The sequence below is a fragment of the Lytechinus pictus genome, chromosome 7 (genome assembly GCF_037042905.1).
Source record: "Lytechinus pictus isolate F3 Inbred chromosome 7, Lp3.0, whole genome shotgun sequence".
In the NCBI taxonomy this organism is placed as follows: domain Eukaryota; kingdom Metazoa; phylum Echinodermata; class Echinoidea; order Temnopleuroida; family Toxopneustidae; genus Lytechinus; species Lytechinus pictus.
In genome coordinates, this window is record NC_087251.1 from 27166783 (window position 1) to 27187462 (window position 20680).

At 33.9% G+C, this 20680-nt stretch overlaps 1 protein-coding gene across 4 annotated transcripts in view; it reads right to left on the reverse strand.

Moving 5' to 3' along the window:
* Window positions 1–3888: 3888 nt before the first annotated feature.
* LOC129265328 (regulator of G-protein signaling 22-like) overlaps window positions 3889–20680 on the reverse strand; it is a 55489-nt gene continuing 38697 nt past the window's right edge. For 3 of the 4 annotated variants that reach the window (XM_064102374.1, XM_064102373.1, XM_064102371.1), the window contains 5 exons: window positions 18137–18331; window positions 15223–15324; window positions 14436–14631; window positions 13667–13827; window positions 3889–7969 (listed from right to left, as the gene is read on the reverse strand). In XM_064102374.1, the coding sequence (XP_063958444.1) occupies window positions 7742–7969; window positions 13667–13827; window positions 14436–14631; window positions 15223–15324; window positions 18137–18331 (882 nt within the window). In that variant the 3' untranslated portion in view covers window positions 3889–7741. Of the gene's footprint in view, window positions 7970–10358; window positions 10394–13666; window positions 13828–14435; window positions 14632–15222; window positions 15325–18136; window positions 18332–20680 lie in introns of all 4 variants that reach the window. The other variant, XM_064102375.1, reaches the window with a different exon arrangement.

Sequence of the window (20680 nt, forward strand, 5' to 3'; positions counted from 1 at the left end):
ACTCTAGATATTTTTTAAATCAATATCTCATTTTCGGTGCCGTATAGGCCTGCAGATTTTTATAATATTCCTATGAGAAAAAATTAACAAAACAACTGAAGACCCAATATAGTTTTACCATTGATGGTGTAACGGGAGGCTCACCAAGAAAAATTAATGAGATGCCCTGAAATACTACTTGCTAATAAAACTAAAATAGGGCATATAGTTAGTATAAGATAAAAACACTAACTTATACAAATTATTGTACATTAAAAAAACTATTACTAGTATATATTTCATACAAATTAAGGCAATTTACATAATAGTAGGCCATCATGCTCAATTTTGTAGGCCTACTGTTTTCTTTCTTTTACGAGATAGGAATGTATGATCTGTAAAATTGTAATAGGGCCTATCCGATTTATATTACTTTGTATTATGTTTGAATGGAAATGAAATTTTAAAAAATGAATTGAAGTGAGGTGAAGTGAAATGAATTGAAATTACAAAATTATATCCGACATAAATTGGTCGATCATAATGAGAACATGGAATCATGTAGATGAAGGAATGCCAAAGGACGATGCCCGTTAAAGCCAAAGGTATAGGGAAATCCATAGAAGATGGGCTGATTAACTGTTTTTTTAATTAAATGTCAAAATTTACTATTAATGTTTTATTTTATTTATTTATTTATTCATGTGTTATCAATATGTTATAATAGGCCTATAAACGGACAGGTAATCGTAGATGCAAATTATTTGAGAATTTCATCCCGAGAATTCAGGTAAAAAGACAAATCAATAGCTGATCCCCATGTAATCACACTAATAGTTTATTGAGATGTAATCACACTAATAGTTTATTGAGATGCAATTTGTCATTCATATTTTCAATCGTATAGGCCTATGAGGTTGGATTCTTTTCTTCAAGATAAAAGCCAGAGACAGCACCCTTTTTCACAGCGTTACACGTACGAGCTATGTGTAGATCCGGGTACTTTTGCAAATCTAGACCTATCGAGCAATGGCCGACCACGCTCCGCGCAATCACAGACGTTAAGTACGCGCGCCTAGGGCAACTCCGCACTCTAGCGTAATTAGTATACATCTCTATGGGCAAGGACTACTCTTCCATGTACTCCAATACATAAAATGGCTAAAATGTCATTTTTTCAAAGGTTTCACTTCAAATTATATCTCTGATAATTAAGTACATGGCCTATGGGAATGTTATCCTTGCCCCTTGTCATAATTTACTTACCCAGTTGCCAATTTGAAATCTACATAGTTTTCGGGGTCTCAATTTTAAAGCAGCCATAATTTTCTAATTGCTTGTCCGATTTATTTCAAACTTTCACCATTCCGTTTTATTTATTTTTCTATTTTTCAACACAACATTTTATGACCAAGGCTGGATTCCCCTTTTGGCACCCAGTGACAGACGTACGTGTAATTAATGTATGGCATCTGCACAAACCATGGTTTCTGACAAAGGATTCACAAAGGCAATTTGCGAATTCAGGTCATAAGGAGTATAACCATTCACATATTTACTACATCTGTACTTGTAATTACTATATCAAATGTACATATGAGCTGTATATCTAGAAAATGTAAATTATTCACTATTATGTAACAAAGTGAATAAGTAATTGTAATAAATCTGTTTACAGTTAAAAAAAAAATCTTATTTCTTAAAATGTAGATTCTTTGCTTCCTATGTGTATTTGAATCATATTTTGCGCTGAACAAAACTCAAATTTAATTAATTTTTCAAGGGTGTGCATTGTTCTGGGTCAGATGGTCGAAGCTTACCTTCTTTTTATACAAAAAATTAAATACATCCTTCAGTGATTGGACATCTATTTTATTGAAATACACCTTGTTTATAATATAAATTACACAGAAAATTGCGTTCATTTTCATCATAATCAAGATGAGAAGAAAGAAATATGGAGGAGAGAGAGGGGATGGGGGGAGGGTGATTAGCAAAGTAAATTTGTTGCTACATTTTTGAGTAAAATACCCATGTGATTAACATTGAAAGGATTGTAGGCCCCATTCAGTTTTGAATTGTTTATGGGTATAGAATACAGGTGTGTGACATCACACTAATCAGTTTCAAATAATTGTCACTAATTGCAATTATTACTAAGTCCCCTGTCCTAATCAAGGAGTTGTAAATGGATGGAGAGGAGCAATAAGTGTTGTACAGATGGGGGGGGGGGGGGGCTCTTGTCCCTCTAACATACTTTTCATGACTGAGGTTTTATAAAAAAGAGAAAAGGAAAGAAATATGAGATTAAATATATTATTTTCTGATTATGTCAAAATCTATAACAAAATTAGTATTCAGTAAGAAAAATGTTGAAATTTTTTGTAGCTTGCTCGCAACTTTTTCAAGATCATACACCAAATCTAGCCCCCTCAATATTTTTGGCTCATTACGCCACTGGGAGTAATTGAAGCCTTATTAGCTTTGAGTCATGTCTGAATGCACCCGTAGACACTATGTCAGTCATTAAGATGGGTAGACAATTGAACTGGGGCCGAGGCCAAGGCCGGCGAAATGTGGCCTTGACTACATCTCCGAGGACTTGACACATACATATCATAAGGGGTATATGCCTTTGTTATGGTTCATCAGGGTCTGGAATATATGGAGCCATACATAATTCTTACCTTTTAGTGCGCATGATATGGGGAAAGAAAATGTACAATATTTCCTGAAAGACAACTAAAATTTACTTGAATGTTACAAATTCAATGTCTGTATCGTAAGTTTGAATACATTTCAACTAAATCATCAAAATTTCTTGAATCGCTTCAGAATACTTTACAGAACACGGTTACAAAAGTTTCATTCACTTACCAATGGTTGGAGTTTGACAAACATGCCATGTTTATACTAGTCTTCAGCCCTTGGATCAGAAACTAAATAAGGAATAATTGCTTATTAGAATAAGACAAATTATCTTCTAAACTCAGAGCAGAGCCAACTGTCCTCTCCTCATGGTGTTCAAGTTGAAGTGTGACAAATCTTCCTACACTATCAATCGACTCGATGTACTGAACCCAAATTAGGTGCATTGCTATGCATTCCTATTCAAAAATACAATGCTGGGCCAAGACAGTTGTTTCCAGCACAGCTGAATAACTCCCTACCATCAATGGTACATCAAACTTAAACATTCACACCAGAGAGAAAGCATTTTCAACATGACAATTGTGATGTATATATGGAAAATCACTTGCATTTTTAGCCCCTAACCATTTTTTGTTTTGTTTTGTTAGTAATATGATAAGGATTGCCAATATTAAGATATTTATATATGAAAAAAAAATGAAAATGTCACTGCATTTTCCATGGAGGGGGGGGGGGGTGGGCAGTGGGAAGAAAAAATTAACATATAGATCACTGAGAAGATGATCATATTTGCACAGGAAGTTTATTTATATGATCACCTGGGGGGGGGGGGAGGCAGTTTAAACAAGCTATTTGTAGAGTTACATACCATTGAATGGCCAAAAACTTTTCTCGGACAATATACAGAATTATGACATACCTTTTTATGATCAGATTTAATAATTCTAAAATACATTGTGGCAACAAAACCCTTTTCCTGTGCATGTTAATAAAATAAATCTCAACAAACATCAGCATATTTCAATTAAAATGGTTGAAATCCGATTGGCTTAGAAGATCCCAGTGCTTTTTATGGCCATACATATCCTTGAGAATAGGAATGACAGAATCAATTGTACCTAAAAAGATATCTGCTCTTTTATTGCATAGACAAATAATACATCTGATGTGTGAACATGTAAGTTAGATTCACAAAGTTAAACCACTTGCGATATTTTGTACAAGAAAGATACCAAAAGCAATAAGACCACAAGGAAATTTATTTGTAAGATGTACAGTTTTTAATACATATCAGTATCATACAAATATATACAAGGTGATCTTTGTTCATGTGCAAAATATAGATATTGACTGTAATGATCTCAGAGATATGAAAAAACAAAATTTTCATATCTTTCACAAGAAAAACACATCACTTTGAATAAAATATGGAAATATACAGATATATTTATAAAAGTAGCATATATTAAGGCATTAGTAGTATTTTTTAATGGAATCTTCATTGGGATGCAATAGACTCGAGGAAACACATTTCAAGGACGGATTGCACTTATATACATGAATACATATAGGCCTACTGATCAATTTCAATTACCGTAAAAGATCCTTTATAAGATTTTTCTTCAATGGTTAAAAATAAATATACATGAAAATACCCGGGGGGGGGGGGGCAGTCAAATATATTGCTGTACACACGCATGACCAAGGAATTTCCAAACACCCCCTAAACAAGTTTTTCTCTGTGAGCAAAATAACCCCCTAAACAAGTTTTTTTGCGGGCTTTATTTACACATTTTGGCCCCTAAACAAGTTGTCGCCAAAATAAAACACATTTGGCTAGTCTTTAAAAAAAAAAAAGATTTGGGGAAAAACATACCCTAAATACGTTTGACCCTGCGATTGACCATTGACCAGTCTTTCAAAACCACCCTTTTTCGTGAAAATCTGTTTTTTGATACCCTTAACGAGTCCACGCGCGGACCGCGTCCAAAACTGAAAAAACACCCCTTTAAAAACACTTTTTTTTTTCATGCGTGTGTACAGCAATATGCCCCCCCCCCCCCCCCCCCCCGGGGAAAATATCAACAACAACAAAGAAACTACTTTCAAACACCACATCTTACATAGGCTAAAATCCAAACACCAACTTGAGATATTTTTTTACTCATAAGGAATCACTAGACAGAAATCAGTAGGAGAGACACTAAAATTATAACTAAGCATTATTTCACAAAATATTTTTTTCAAATGCTTCCTATATTATACAAAAATACATGTAGATTAAAATTTTGTTTCTGCCAAACATCTGCTCATATTTTTTTTTCCTATGACACAATGGCTGCAAATGATTTTAGAATTGACTTGAATATTTTAAAATCAGCTGTCATGGAATAAGATATATATTTTCTCAGCATGCAACAATTCATTAATGATACAATTTTATTATTATACGTTAAACATAATTTTTGAGCAGTCAACAATGGCAAACCACAAGTATTTTGTTTCTTCGACTATTCATCTTGACAGCAAACATAAATCTCACACAACAACAATGCCTGCATAATGCTAGGCTATCATTGTGAATACTAAAAAATATAATTCGTACTAATCAATGTACCTCAGTGAAAAACAGTAGTCATGGCAGCATGATGTAAGACTCCAAGTTGCTTCTTTATTAAAAAAATCGACCTTTTATGAGAAGTAAAACTACCTTTCAACCACAATAAATATAACAACCAAATGAGAATAGATTAAATCACAATGGAAATTCCACGAGTGCACATATTTTTAAAGATAGATATCAAACAGATCTCCACTGTCCAACTTACAGAACTAAGTAACTTTTAAGTAATTTTAACCAAGTAACATGTTTAAAGTCAAGAAACAAATCACATTTCATGGTATAACATCAATCTTGTGTAAAAGCTGGCTTGCAATGTAGCTGGGTCTGAAACGGTCTTCAAATCATACCTAACAAAAAATATAATTTCTCTGGAGCTGGTGAAAATAACATCATACGACATGTCAATAAATATGAATAATTTCTTTGGACAATAATCAGTCAAGGCATCAAATATGGATGGAATGATTTTGAATTCATGATTAGAAGGCACATTTTGCATCAAGAGGATAGTGGAAATACTACTGATGAATTACAATTAAAGTGTTGTAGAATGATATAATATTTTGAATACATCATAAATATTCATAATTGATTACATTACTTTAAGGACTCCAATCATCACATACTTGAATACATAAAACAGTTTTGGTAAATATATAATGGAATGTATGGTTCTTTGATGCATAGGTTTCACCTATTGTAAAAATTCATATTTTCATGCAACTTATTTGTCACACTCAGCCAGATAAAACTACATGTGCAATTTCACTTTCCACAGACAGTACTAAGGATGACTGCATTCATCGCACAATTGTCATATTAGGCAAAGTGCATGAAAATATCTATTGTGCAAATGTTCCAATTTTTTGTTACAATTTCTTTATTCAACTATCACAATGCTTTTTCACAAGATGCATCCTATCATTGTACAATTGTCAAACGAAATATTATATTCTCATGACAATTACGAGCCTCCATCATAAATGCTAAAATACCTATAGAAAACATAGATGTACAAACAATCTGATGCCATATGTTGTATGGTTCTAAAGTTTTATCTATTAATTTAGTTAATCTTCAATAAATATATTTGCATATCGGATAAAGCTATGCTGACTTGTGAACTTTCATTATAAATGCTAAAATACCTATAGAAAATATAGATGCACAAACAGAGTGAATCTGATCCCATATGTTGTATGGTTCTAAAGTTTTATCACTTAATTTAGTTTAAATGTGCATATCAGATAATACAACGCTGCTCAGTAATACAATAAAAAGTCTCTATCAGAGAAACTAAGAAAAAGCAAGTGCGCTTTACTGACAGTTATGAAATAATAAACAGCATCAATAAAATGTCAATACTGCTTTAAGAAAAGTGGAGCCGAGGTGAAAGAAAATAGCCAAAGAACAATTACCATTTTTCCCTGTGAAAATAATTCAGCGAAGTTTTAAAACGGAATCCACTAAAATCTTGTTATGTATCTCTAAATTGAAACTGAGTATAAATTCAAAACCTATACATGCAAGATAATCCTAAACATACACACACACACTGACATAAAGATAAATATTATCACTATTTGTAGTGTTCAAGTTTTAAAATATATTGTTATTATACAGAAACTATATAATAACTTCTTGTTCTATATTAAGCATTTATAGCACTGAGGATATAAATACTGAAATTTTTGACAAGCATGATCGGGCGATAAAAGATTTCTTATGACTTTATAGAAATTCTCTTTTCCAAATTATACAATTTTGCTGAAAATAAAGGGTTTGATTTTTTTTTTGTGATGCGGATCTAGAAAGAGTTTCAAAAATTCTACAAAAATGTATAAAACAACATGATTTACAAAATACAAATCTGATGATAAGTCAATGCTGCATCTTTTATTAAAATCTCATGTTTCCATATTGTTTTTTCTAGATGCTAATATTGGAGGATTAGTGTGGAAACAACACTGAGCAGGGTACCTACTAAAAGAGGCCGATCAGAATTTTGTTCAGGTGCCTTAACTTAAAGGAAGAAGCTCTGATTTTTTTTTCAAAATTTGTCCTTGATTTGGGATATTTTCTGTATGCTCTACATGATGCTAAAGCAATTGAAGTCACATAGCCCCCAATTTATGAAATATAGACATTTCAAAAGCAAGTAACTATATGTACACACATAAAACAATACAATGACACATTTTCCTCATTTACTAAGAAACTCATCTACCAGAGTGACATTCTTTTTGTCAGTGAATGGCATTTAATTTCTGTGACCCATTGCATAAAAAATACCATTCATGGTAACTTTACCTTCAAATGAAAAATACCATTGTAATGATGCCTAACAGCCAATCAAAATCAAGGATTCCATGCAATGTACCATATTGGATGGCAAAGTTACCATAAGAGTAAATATCATGTAATAGAGCCCTGTACTACTTCTGCAATCTACACTGACATCGGTGGGTCAAAATGGAAGTCCCTAAGTTACAGGTCCTGGACTACTACTGATAGTCTTGGAACTACACTGACCCTGTTGGGTCTAGGTGGTGTATCTATTGAGTCCAGGGATCTGGTTAGATTGCTGCGATATTGCTTCTGATGTGTGGAACCGGGAGTAGAGCTAGAATCTCCGGTGCTAGCCCTGGCACTACGAGGGACCTGGATGGATCCCACTTCACTGGCTGCGTCGTTCCCCTCGTTGCCATCAAACACCTGTGAATGAAGAGCAGATGGGAGGGTGTTAAAGGATTGTAGAAAAAAAATCCCAGCTGAACATTTTAAACTGTTAATTTGTAAAATATTATGCATAATTAATATTTCACTGCAAAGTGGACTTCATGACCCCCTCCCCCCAAAAAATCAAAATATTCAAAGTGAATTGGTTTATGAATATATTTGATGTACATATAGGCTTTATGACTAATGCATGGGGGACTGTATTAATATAGTCCCACCTCTGTAATTCTGTGTGATGATGAATATATTGGAACATTTTTACATTTTTAGTATAGTGTTTGTCAATATAATCCTGCAGAAGAGAAGATATATGCCTTGCCAATGTTTGGTGTGCTTGGAATCTATATGTTAATTTATTCTAACATTCAATAATGTAATATGTACAATCTATCATTTAAGATAGGCTTCCTAACAATTATTTTACATTTTTCTATCCTAATTACATTCATTAAGAGAAAAAAATATTGTAAAATGTCCTAACCATGTATGTTGAAGAGATTTCAAACCATGAGACCTTTAAATTTTTTTAAATCATATTATCAGCCATTGGACTTCTTAATTTAATTATTTTGAGCATTCTCTATCTGTCTTATCTGACATTGATGTGAAATTCACAAAAGGAATAAAATACAAAGAATAAATAGAGATCTCTTTGACCGTATGATATGAACTCCCCTTTCTTTGTGGTGAGGGAGACTGTATTTTTGCTAAGAAACTTTTAACATTTTTTCACTCATTGTCACATTCAACTTGAATGAATGATGTCTATGATAAATAAATTCAAAATTTCAATATAAACACATCTCTACTTCTATCACTTCAGTTCAATTCAGTGCTGGAAAAACCTATAATTCTTACTTTTCAACAACAACAAAAAATCAAAATTTTGTGCAAGAATGAAACTACAAAATGAAAATAAAAATACTCTATTTAACAACGACAGAAAAAGAGTGCCATAATTTTGTATGTGTATGACTCTTATTATGTGCTGAAATAGGTTAAATTGACAATCACACCCCCCTCTCTTTCATTTTTTTTCTTCTATTCTTATTTTCTATTTCTTTTGACGGAGGGAAAAGGATGAGTAGCTATTAAAGTTACGTCGTATTTCATAACATATAACACAATGCTGTAGTGCAATTAGCGTATATACTGCAATGGCTAAAATATTCAGTTTTAATTCTAGATTCTCTCAATATGTACGCAAGTAATTCAACGTATTACATGAAGTGTACATAAATTGTAACCCATGGCTTGAGACTACAGATTCAAAACCATCTTGTTAATTTGAGTCATTTGGTCTACCTACCTAATGAATGATTGGTGTTAACAAGTAGCAAGGATGCCATTTCGGTAAAAAGAATTGCAGTATTTTGAGGGATGCAAAAAATGCTTTTGGGTGTAAAAAAGAGGGTATTTCCAACTTTAACCAAGTATGTGTATAATACAGATTGAGGGAAAAGGTTTTTTTTCCTAAAACTTGCAGTATTTTTATGTCAGAAAAAGAAACCAAAACTGCCAAAAAAACGAGTGGAACGCCTCTGGCAGTCTCGCCTGCATTACGCAATTCGATATAGCAGCAGTGCTGCCTTTGAAAACAGCTAATGAATAATTATTCACAGAAGAAAACACTAATATGATAATAAAATATTATGTCCATTGACCTAAAATGACCTTTGACCATGTGGCCTAAGACATGCGCAAAACAATTATACTTGATTACCCTTATGTCGATGTTTCATGAGCTAAATCTAAATATTTTCGAAGTTATGACAATATTTCAAAAACTTAACCTTGGTTAAGATTTTGATATTGATTCCCCCAACATGGTCCAAGTTCATTGACCATTTGACCCTAAATGACCTTTGACCTTGATCATGTGACCTGAAACTCAAGCAGGATGTTCAGTAATACTTGCTTACCCTTATGTCCAAGTTTCATGAACTAGGTTCATACACTTTCTAAGTTATGATGACATTTCAAAAACCTTGGTTAAGATTTCAATGTTGAGGACGCCGCCGTCGGAAAAGCGGCGCCTATAGTCTCGCTCTGCTATGCAGGCGAGACAAAAAGGGAATAGTTGGCATCTCTGAAATAGGCATATTGATTTTATTATTTGATTAATACTCATATTAGCTGAATAACATCACAATAAAAACAACTGCAAAATGTAAATACAATGTGCACAATATTTTATGTAATTTCAAATGTTAGTGTAATAAATATGTGTGAAGCATATGACATCACAAAATATCATACAATTATATGCCATTACATACCACTGTGATCCACAGCATTTTATAGTGGTACAATATAAAACATTAGTGTGGTTTAATAGCAAACATTAACACTCCTGTTAGCTGACCTCTACTACGGTATGACTTCAACTTGAGCCCATTCCTTTGTTAAGCAATAAGAGAGAACCCAGGGATAAATAACAAATATCAATTAATAACAATAATAATAAAAAAATCATCAATAATCATACCGGTACCAGAACCCATCCAATATAACTGAACAAGAAAAATATTAGAAAGCCTCCTCATGATACAATTAACACAATGTCCATGATGGCAGACATTCCAGAACCCCAATGCACAGGTAATATCAAGTTTACAACGATGGATTCTCCTTTCAAAATCATATGTGTAATCTTATCTCATGTGAAGAAATATCGTGAACTGAATTTAAAGGATGATGTACAGGGCTATTGACATTAAACTCTTTAGGTGATGTATTAAAAGCATTGGTGACTGAACTTTAAAAATTTAGTTCTAAAATATGAAAGAAAGAATGAAAACAAAGGAAGAGAAAGACACAGAAGAAAATCAAAATATAATTCAACCTTGTGTTCAGTTTGGTGATACTTTGATAAAGAATGGGAAGTGGAGACAATCTCATATAATCTCCCTGCATTCCAATACTGTAACTTAAAAGTGGACAATATCTTACTATACTCATCCCTTTGGTATTGTGGGTGGGAAATATAAAAAATCACCCATTTCAGCTCTTTCTATTCTATTTGATACAACAAAACACATTAAATTTTTCTCTTGTAAGTATTGTTGTCAAAAGGGTAAAAAATTTAACAATCAAGAATATTTTTATACCTACTGATCAATTACTATGAATTTTTCTTGTACATCCTCCTTAATTGATAATTTCCCCCAAAAAAGAAATAACCTCTTGAAAACATAAGAATTATGACAGTTACACAAAAAAAAAACACAAATTATTCATACTAAGGCAATCAAACACACATACAATACAAACCATTCTGGCCAAAATAAAATAACTGCATTCTCAATAAGCACTAATTACAAAAGCCATATCAATCCACACTGTAACAACAAATTTCCAAATATTATCAATATTTCACTTTTTACCAATTTGTTCAATCACAGTCATAATCACTTCAGAAATCAGCATTCACACATGTCAGAAGATTAATTACCATAACACCTATATTCATTATTTTAAAATCATATTTACATTCATCCTCAAGAGAAACCATCACGAGTTAGTGCAAGGGTATATTGATAGATGAGTTGATTCTCTTGCCACTCTAACTAAAAATGTGTATTACATACATGTAGATGGAAGACACAACCCTCTATTTCTGCTTTCATCTTCCCAATTTTCCCCCTCTTCTCTGTTTTGTCTTCACTTGAAATGACAAGGAGAGGATGGGATGCCCCAACCCTGCCCCCTACCCCTATAATACTTTCATAAAAAACTTCAAATTTATTTTAATATCCCTGTCAATTGCACCAGGGGATACACCATAGAAAAGTGTGGTTTGGGTGCTGCGTTTTAATGGTCATATCTAAACTGGGGGCTTCAAGAGATACAAAATGATATGTATTCATGGGTGTGTGGAGGATAATATTTAACTTAGCTTTTAATTACCATATGCAACACAAAAGATATTCTTCACTTTCTGCATTTATCAACTGCAAGACATCCTGAGAAAATTCTTGAAGTTCACGGAAGCTTTGTCTTTTGAATTCTCTTTCCTTAATCCATCACTTTTCAGCCAAAGTAAAATTTCATGAAAGTTGTCTGCACTAACTAACAGGTCATTCTCTGACAGTCAACACAGTAACAGACATGAGGGTCCTCTTTCATGAAGACTTGTTATAATAACAAATGCACAATTTCTATGACAATTTTGTTGTCAGCCAATCAAATCGAGAGATTTCAGTAGCTTTTAACTGTTACTGCAAATTTGTTTCTGTAACAAGTTTTAGGAAACAAGACCCTGAGCGACTCAGCCAATCAAAACCACAGGATTTACTGAACATGCTAGAACTAACAATTTAGTCAGTACCAACAATTTTCATAAATCAGTCATCAGCACTAGTTTTATATCACCTTGTGCAGCATTTTAATGTTAAACCAATCCTAAGTTTCATGACATGCTTTTAAAATTTCTTGTATGCAATGAACACAACTTGTGGTATGGATATGGAGGGCCCATTTTCTGATTGAAATGAAAATTAATTCTAAATTGAGTCGATGTGATCTCCGAATTGACCTCAGATGTCTTGTACAGTTGATCATAACAAATGATTAAATCAAAACATGATTCTATTGAAATGAAATGCTAGCATTGATGAAATGAATTAAATGAATTTGATATGATCAAAGGATGACAGTTGTGCAACCAAGCATGACCCAGAAAGCACCAAGGGTGTAAAAGAGAGAGGTGTATCTTACCTGCTTCTATGAGCCACAAGAAAGGAAATATTTGACAGATTTACACATTACACTCATGAAGGATAGATAACTTTTACAACTTGTACAAAAAAAGTCACATATATAACTCTCACGAAATCCAAAGTCACATATATAACTCTCACGAAATCCATCCCCAACTCCTGAAATTATCTCCCCAAAGTATAGAGAACAAAAAAGAATAACCGGAAATTATTACCATAAGGTATGAAAACAGGTAAACCAGAATCAAAGAAAAACCCAAAACACATAAAAATATAAATTTTAAGATAATTACAGCCACTTTTTTCTATGTGTGTTTGTAAAATTGAAGTATAAAACAAAGAAAACAAAGAAAATGGTAAGTTTCTTTTGATACAAATTTCAGAAAACAGCTTTTTCATATTTATTGATTCTAATCTTATCTTATTTGAAATCAATGAATCCATTCATTTAACTATAAATTTGTTGCTTACTTCAACAAAATATGAATACAATACCCCTAAAAAATATGATATATTAGATGCTCATTACAAAATTATGAACATCAATTAAAGAGCATTAATTAACAAATATAAATTCTTTATATTCAAATCCTTTTAAAGGATGAAATAACTAGCAGCTAGTTTGGTTCACCTCATTTTGTTGGCATAGACATTTACAATAACTTGTACATGCAAATGATGAAGATTAAATATTGTAAATGAGCAAAAAGTTATAGATAAAAAGCATGCACATGCAAAGTAAATTTAAAGATTCTGATGAATGCATGCATCTGAGAGGGCTAAAGATGTTTATAATGTCCACGAAAAGAAAGTCTTATGAATGTTCCACAATATTGCTAAAAAACCACAAAAACATGGGATTGCAAACATGCATGATTTTGAAATTTTTATGAAAAGAGAAATAAAGATAAGAAATTTATAGATCAATTGATTCAATGTTAGCACAACTTACCTTCCATTGCAAGCCATCGCCGATAGAGAATGTTATCCCAGTCCCACCAGTGCGATTCTGTGGTGGGTTATTGACCAGCGGTAACTTGAATTCCGTGCTTGGTTCTTTCATTTCCATAAATTTTCTCAGTCGATCTCGGGCAAGTTTCTCATACTTTGAATCTGCAATCATTATTATGGTGAAAATCAAAGTAGCCTGTTGACTGCCGAAATTTGCAATTCTCAAATCACACAATTTCAGTAGGCATCGTTTTAAAGGAATATAAAATAAAGACAAATAATATTAAACAATGTACTTTGGGGTGTGATCATAAAGTTAAACCTCTGCATTTTATAATTTAATCCCACATCACTAGAATCAATCTTTTTTTTTAAATCTTGCACTATGTAATCACTTTAAAAATCTTTCAATGCCATTAGAAAGTTGTTTATTTTGTCTACAACAAATGGATATGATGAAACTCACGAGAGGCTGGGAGGCAATCCGCAAGGATGGATCTAGTATTTCATCTCAAATGCAAGGGAACACATTTCTCTGATTATATCTGGAAACCTATCCCCAAGTCTGTTGCTGTTACAGTGGGTTGACTATTAACAGCCTTTTTTTTAAGAATAAAGGCAAAGTCTACTCCAAATAATTGTGTTTTTCCAAATTACATTAAACGCCATTTGAAATTCATATCAAATTTCAATTTTACTGATGGCTTCAGGCATACACTTTTACTGTAAAAACTTTCATATTTTATATGTGAAATACCATTTTTACTTACATGGCAGTCTATCCTGCTGATAGGAAGGCTGTTGGTAGCGTTTACTGAACGCTGCAAAGTAAGGCAGCATCTCCTTGAACAAGGCATACTGGGCATCGTCAAAGAAGTTTGGGTTGTGAGGATCTTTGCCCGTATCCTTCAAGAAAATGTCGGCTTTCTTCATCACTTTGCTTGCCATCTCAGTGGATATGTCAACCTGGATTTGAAGAGTCAAGGATAAAATTTATATAAATGTAAAATGTGCCCAACGATATGAATTCCTAATGAAATGATTTGTGACCACTGCAGACGGGTGTAAAACATTTGTAATCAAAGCCCATTAACCTGCTGTTCTAGATTATTTGAATTACCTGACAACTGACACAGCTCATTAAAAGAACAGTGTATAATATCTGTATAGTGTACAACAATGAATAGACATGCATATGAAATAAACTAAAGTGGCCCAAGGACTGAACCCTGTGGCATGCCATCAATATGTCGGAAAGGGTCAGCTTCACTATCATTAATAACTATTCAATGTTCTTTCTGTCCAAGACATGAGGTAAACCACTTCATTACTGTGCCAACAATTCTCAATATGCAGTAGAAGCATTCAACCAAAGAACAATGCTTGATTGAAACAATGTTTTGCTACAACAAAGAACACAGTACCCACAATAAACGTTTTTTTCTTTTCTTTGTTTTCAAGGGTTTCTACTTTCTAAACTGTTTTTAATAATGACTATTGCACACTAAAGCATCACAACTTATCAAAGGAAATTTAAAGTGCTAAGGGGAAACTTACAAGAACTCCAGAGTTGGAAAGAGGAGAATCAATGAAGCAGTCCAAAATAACCTCTACCTTTCTCTTTAACAAAGAGATGTCCATGTTGGAGTGGCATGCTTCCTGTACAAAGAGAAAATGAAAAGATAGGTCTAAATAAGCAGTGAAACGGAAAGGATGATAACCAAAATACATGAAATAGATTGATATCATCAATAATATCTTCATTAATGGTTGACAGTGTTACAAAGTGGGACCTGGAGAAAGAAAACCACTTTAATTCACGGGAAATGTGTCATTATACACTGTTGGTCATAAAGGTGGAATATTTATTTTTACCCCAGTTTAGGGAAGGATTTTTAAAAATTATTTATTTCTAATAGATCTAGATAATGGCATACATTCTCAGATTTTATTGAATACTAATTTGCGAGTATTTGTTTTGCGTGACTGCTTCATCATATGTGTGTTACTATGCTAATCAGCTAAGGGACCTACGTCCTTAAGTCATGATTGACAGTAATGAGGATTAATGCCTCACAAAAGGGCACTGATATATAGCTGATCGACACGATTTTTATCCTGGGGCCTCACAGTAACGAGGCCATTGCTTAGCCCCTGAATCATGACTGTACGCAGTGTTTGCTAGGGTACGCGGCCCCTTCCACAAATCCCCCAAAACGAAGAAAATGCAATAAATTGTCAAAAATTTATTGCATTTTCCCCCGGCCCCCAACAGGAAAAATTCCTCTGTAGGGCCATGCATTATGGTTCAAGGCATGGCCACACAGAGAAATTTTTCCTGTTGGGGGCGGGGGGAAATTGCAATGAATTTTTGACAATTTATTGCATTTTCTTCGTTTTGGGGGATTTGTGGGGGCGGCCGCGTACCCTAGCAAACACTGCGTACAGTCATGATTCAGGGGCTAAGTAATGGCCTCGTTACTGTGAGGCCCCAGGATAAAAATCGTGTCGATTAGCTATATAAGTGCCCTTTTGTGAGGCATTAATCCTCATTACTGTCAATTATGATTTAAGGACGTAGGTTCCCTAGCTGATTAGCATAGTAGCACACATATGATTTAGCAGTCACGCAAAAGAAACACTCGCAAATCAATATTCAATAAAATCTGAGAATGTATGCCATTATCTAGATCTATTAGAAATAAATAATTTTTTTTAATCCTTCCCTAAACTGGGGTAAAAATAATTATTCCACCATTATGACCAACAGTGTAGTACTATCCCTAATTATGTAGATGCTAAGATAATGGTCGGTCCACTGCAAGCTCTCTTTGGTCCCATACTGCCTCCCTTGCTACTATAAACATTATAGTGGGGTGGTTGCCCCCTGCCCCCCCCCCCTTCCCCCACACCACAGTGACCACACCCTGTGTTGTTGCTCCTGCATAAATGCTCCATTTTAACAAAGGCAAATGGGACACATGGTTTATATCATCTAAATGACTGCTGACACTGGAATATCTTAACCCTGTATTCTCTAAGTTGGTTGGTGTTGGGGTTGATTTTTTACCTGATTGCTAAGAAAGCATAAACGCATGTAAGCAAGCAACCAGAGGACCAATGGCTTAAGGTCCTCTCCCAGGGACCTGGGGCCCGTAACATAAAGCTTAGCAATGATCGTAGAACATTTTTTCTATGATTGATTGCATTGACTGCAATGTACAATCAATCATGAAAATCTCACGTAAATCGCTAACCTCTGTGTTATGGGACCCTGGTAATGAGGATAAATGCCTTCATACCAAACGGCGCTGGCGCACCAAGTGGGAATTGAACCTGGGTCACCGGAATCCATAACCCCAGATCTACCGACTGAGCTATCGCGCTAAGGCCTTTGTTCTTCCCTTTCGTTCTTTCTTTTGGGATACTATACAAATCAGTTACCCTTAACCCTATCTTAACTGGGCTATTTCGGACCAGTATATACTGGGGGGGGGGTCAATCTAACCCCTCCTCAGATCTCGGCCGCTGATTGCGCAATCGCCGCGAAAATTTGCAAGCGCTTAGAGCCGGATTTAAACTACAAGAGGGTATAGTAAAATTTTCTAAATTAAAAAAAATATATATTTTTTATTAATTAATTATGCAAATAAGCATATGAAATTTGCCATAAATTTGTTTTTTTGTGTATTTGCATTTAACTCAATTTATATAGCTAGTAGAATGCTAATTTTTGGTGGGAGTATCAATTATTACATTTCTAACAAATATCTTTTAAAAAATAGCAAAAATATAATTAATTTCTTATGTATTTTATTGTTTTTTAAATTCTTAAGTATTTCTTTGTTTTTTCAAACCTTTGTTTTTTATTGTTTTTCCCGATGAACTTTGTCGAGGAATCTTTTGCGATCATAAATAGCATAAAATAAATCCATTTAAACCAACAAAACTAAAAATAATTATACATTTATGATTTTTGGTCGAAAAACACAATTTGCATTGACTTTTTACACGGAATCACGTTTTAGAGCAATTTCTGGTCTGACATGCACTTACAAAACGTTGCGTAATTTTGGAACCGCGTACCAGGGCGTCGCAAATTTGGTCTCAAAAGATGCGCAAGACTTGAAAGTAAAAAGTCAGAGAGCGGCGCAGTCAAAAAAAATTTGTGCGATGGCGTAGTGACAAAATTTGTAGAGGGGGGTCAAATTGACCCCCCCCCCAGTTTAATAAGGGTTAATGTAGGATACCATTGCATTTAGCACTATAATTTCCTCAGCTCTAAAATATTCCAAGATCCTGAGGAATGGTGTCAAGAATGGATGGCCAAGATTGCCTTACATAATGCAAACAAAAGTGTTTTTACAGGGCCATCTAGTATGGTGAGTCTAACCAAATTTTGCAAAGACCAGAATAAAGGGAATGCTCAGAGTATAAGTACCCTTCCAAGTATATCTCTAAACTCCTTTACCTTAAATCTCTGTGCCTCTAGATAAAAGACGAGATCCTTGTCCAGATAATCTGCCCCGCCATCCTTGCCATTATAATCCATCAGGTAGCGATGGAAGTACATGAGTTTATGGGATGGGATCCCTCTGGCTGACTTGATCAAGAGGGTTTGGAACTCATTCTTGTCCTGGGCAGTGGGCATCTGTTGACCAGATTGCTGCATGGGTCAAAGGTCAAAATAATACATGATATTCATTTCATAGGAGGAGCGTTCTCTGCTTCAATTGTAACGTCACATGATAAGATCTCATTTTTGGATAGTATTTGACTATTTTACTTGACATATTCAAGAATTAAAGCAGTGACAAGTGAATTTTGAGAATGGTAAAATAGAATTGCAAATATTTGTTATAATTACAATGTTCATTAATGATTACTAATAATCAATAACAGTAAAGGAAGACTAAGGATTACCCCCCCCCCTCCCCGAAATGTGTTAGTGCTTATGTGTACAAGTATTAAAATGAGATTCACCCTAAGTGGTAGGGTTGGGGTTAGGGATTAAAGATTAGGTTATTATCATTATATGATGGGAGTATTATCAAAAGAAAGTTTAAGCACAATGTGCTTCTGGCTCCTGTAGCGTTCAAGGTGGAATAAATCGATAAAGGTTTAATTTTGGTCCTCACAATATTATTAAAGTTTTTTAAAAACATAAATTTTATTGAAACAATATGCAAAAGCTCTTGTAACACACAAGGATTTCAGGTCTGCCATTGACAATGGGCATTTACTATCTTTAGAGGAAAATGGAAAGCGAACAAAAGCCAGACTGGTCCTTTGCTCTGCAGCATTTTAATCTACCGGTATATATGTTTTGAAGAGTTTGCTATGGAAAATAGAGGGAAAAATTCTAAATTACATGGCACACCTCACTGCAATCTATATGTTTTACTACAACTATATACTGTATATATTGAAAGGGCTGGGTAAGAAACGAAAGAAATCATCAGATCAAACCGACTCATTCATAAAATTCATTGTTATGCCTCAAATTTAAGGAGGGAGAAAGTGAGAGGGTACTAGAAAACAGTGATAGAAAAATAAATACAGAGGGAAAGAGAAAGGAGAGCAAAAGAATAGTAATTAATAGGGTAGACATTTACATTTATGAACAAACTCCCTTTCATTTTTTTTTTGGGGGGAAGAAGAGAGTGAGAGAGACAGACAGAAAAAGCGAGCAGGAGAGAAAAACTAAATCCAAAAAAGAGAATGAGAAAGAGAGAAAGAACAGTAAAATTTATCATGGTGAAAATTTATAAAAGCCAACATCTCCCTCCAGAAATACTCTGAAAACTTTTGATTCATTACCACTTTAGGTGGTCATGTATCATAACAAAAAAATCAACGCTGAATCTTGTACAGTGCATGTATCCAGTCTACAAAGTGCTTCAGGTATCTATTGGTACTTTTTATGGTGGCTTGCTTTATCAAGGCTGCCATCCCGGTGAACAAGCATTTTAGGGCCCTGTCTTACAATGAGTTATGATTGACCCAGTCAGCCTCAACTATGGAAATCCATATATGTCATGATTGTTCATACAGGTAATTTGCACTACGCCTCTTTGAAAACAACAATGACTTGTCAAGACAATGAGGCATATGAATATTCATAATATTTAGAAAATATTTCGAACATATATATGCATTGTAGATGTTGGGATTGCTGGCTTCCCATAATTATGACTGATCGGATAAATTGCAACTCTGCATTAAGAAAGGGCCCATTTATGACACTTGGGTGGATACGCCAAGTGCAGATTACAAACTTGTCAATAATAGTATAATAGCGCCACTTCAAGATACAATTCACAAATTTGTGTTCCATATTAGGATGTTACACAACACCCTTGCAAAGAGAACACATTTAGTATCAGAGTAAGCAAGAAAGACAGAGAATGGAATACAGCACACACGTCACAATGACTAAGCACCATTGCTTCACAAAAAGAGGAGACAGGACCAAAAAACACAAGAAAACAAAGACAGGAATTCAAACACCAAACATTAATCACATGACATCATTTACATGTATACAGGTGTTATTTGCAGTCCAGCAGAATGATCATCCAACGTGTAGTAAAGCAAAACATATCATAAACAAAAAACAAACACAAATATTTATTAAAAGGTTAGTGTATTTCAGACTAGGGAATACAGTTCAATTCAATAAAATGTTTATCATAGCAGTGCTGTATTAAGAGTAATTCAATAAAATAAAACAGTTTTCAAGTTGGGGATTTAATGTACAAGTAATACATCGATAAAACTACATGCTGTTATTGAAGGCAAGCAAACACATTCAAACACATTAATTTAGTAAACAAAAAAATATGTCACAAACTTGTACATCAAATAAACATTACACTTTATCCACAAAAATTGAACACAAATTAATGAAATTATCATCATGGCAATTAGTACCTGAAAGTTAAACAAATCGATAAATACAGTTAATATTTACTTACTTTATGCTGTTATCACATTGAGATACATTGAAGGTTGA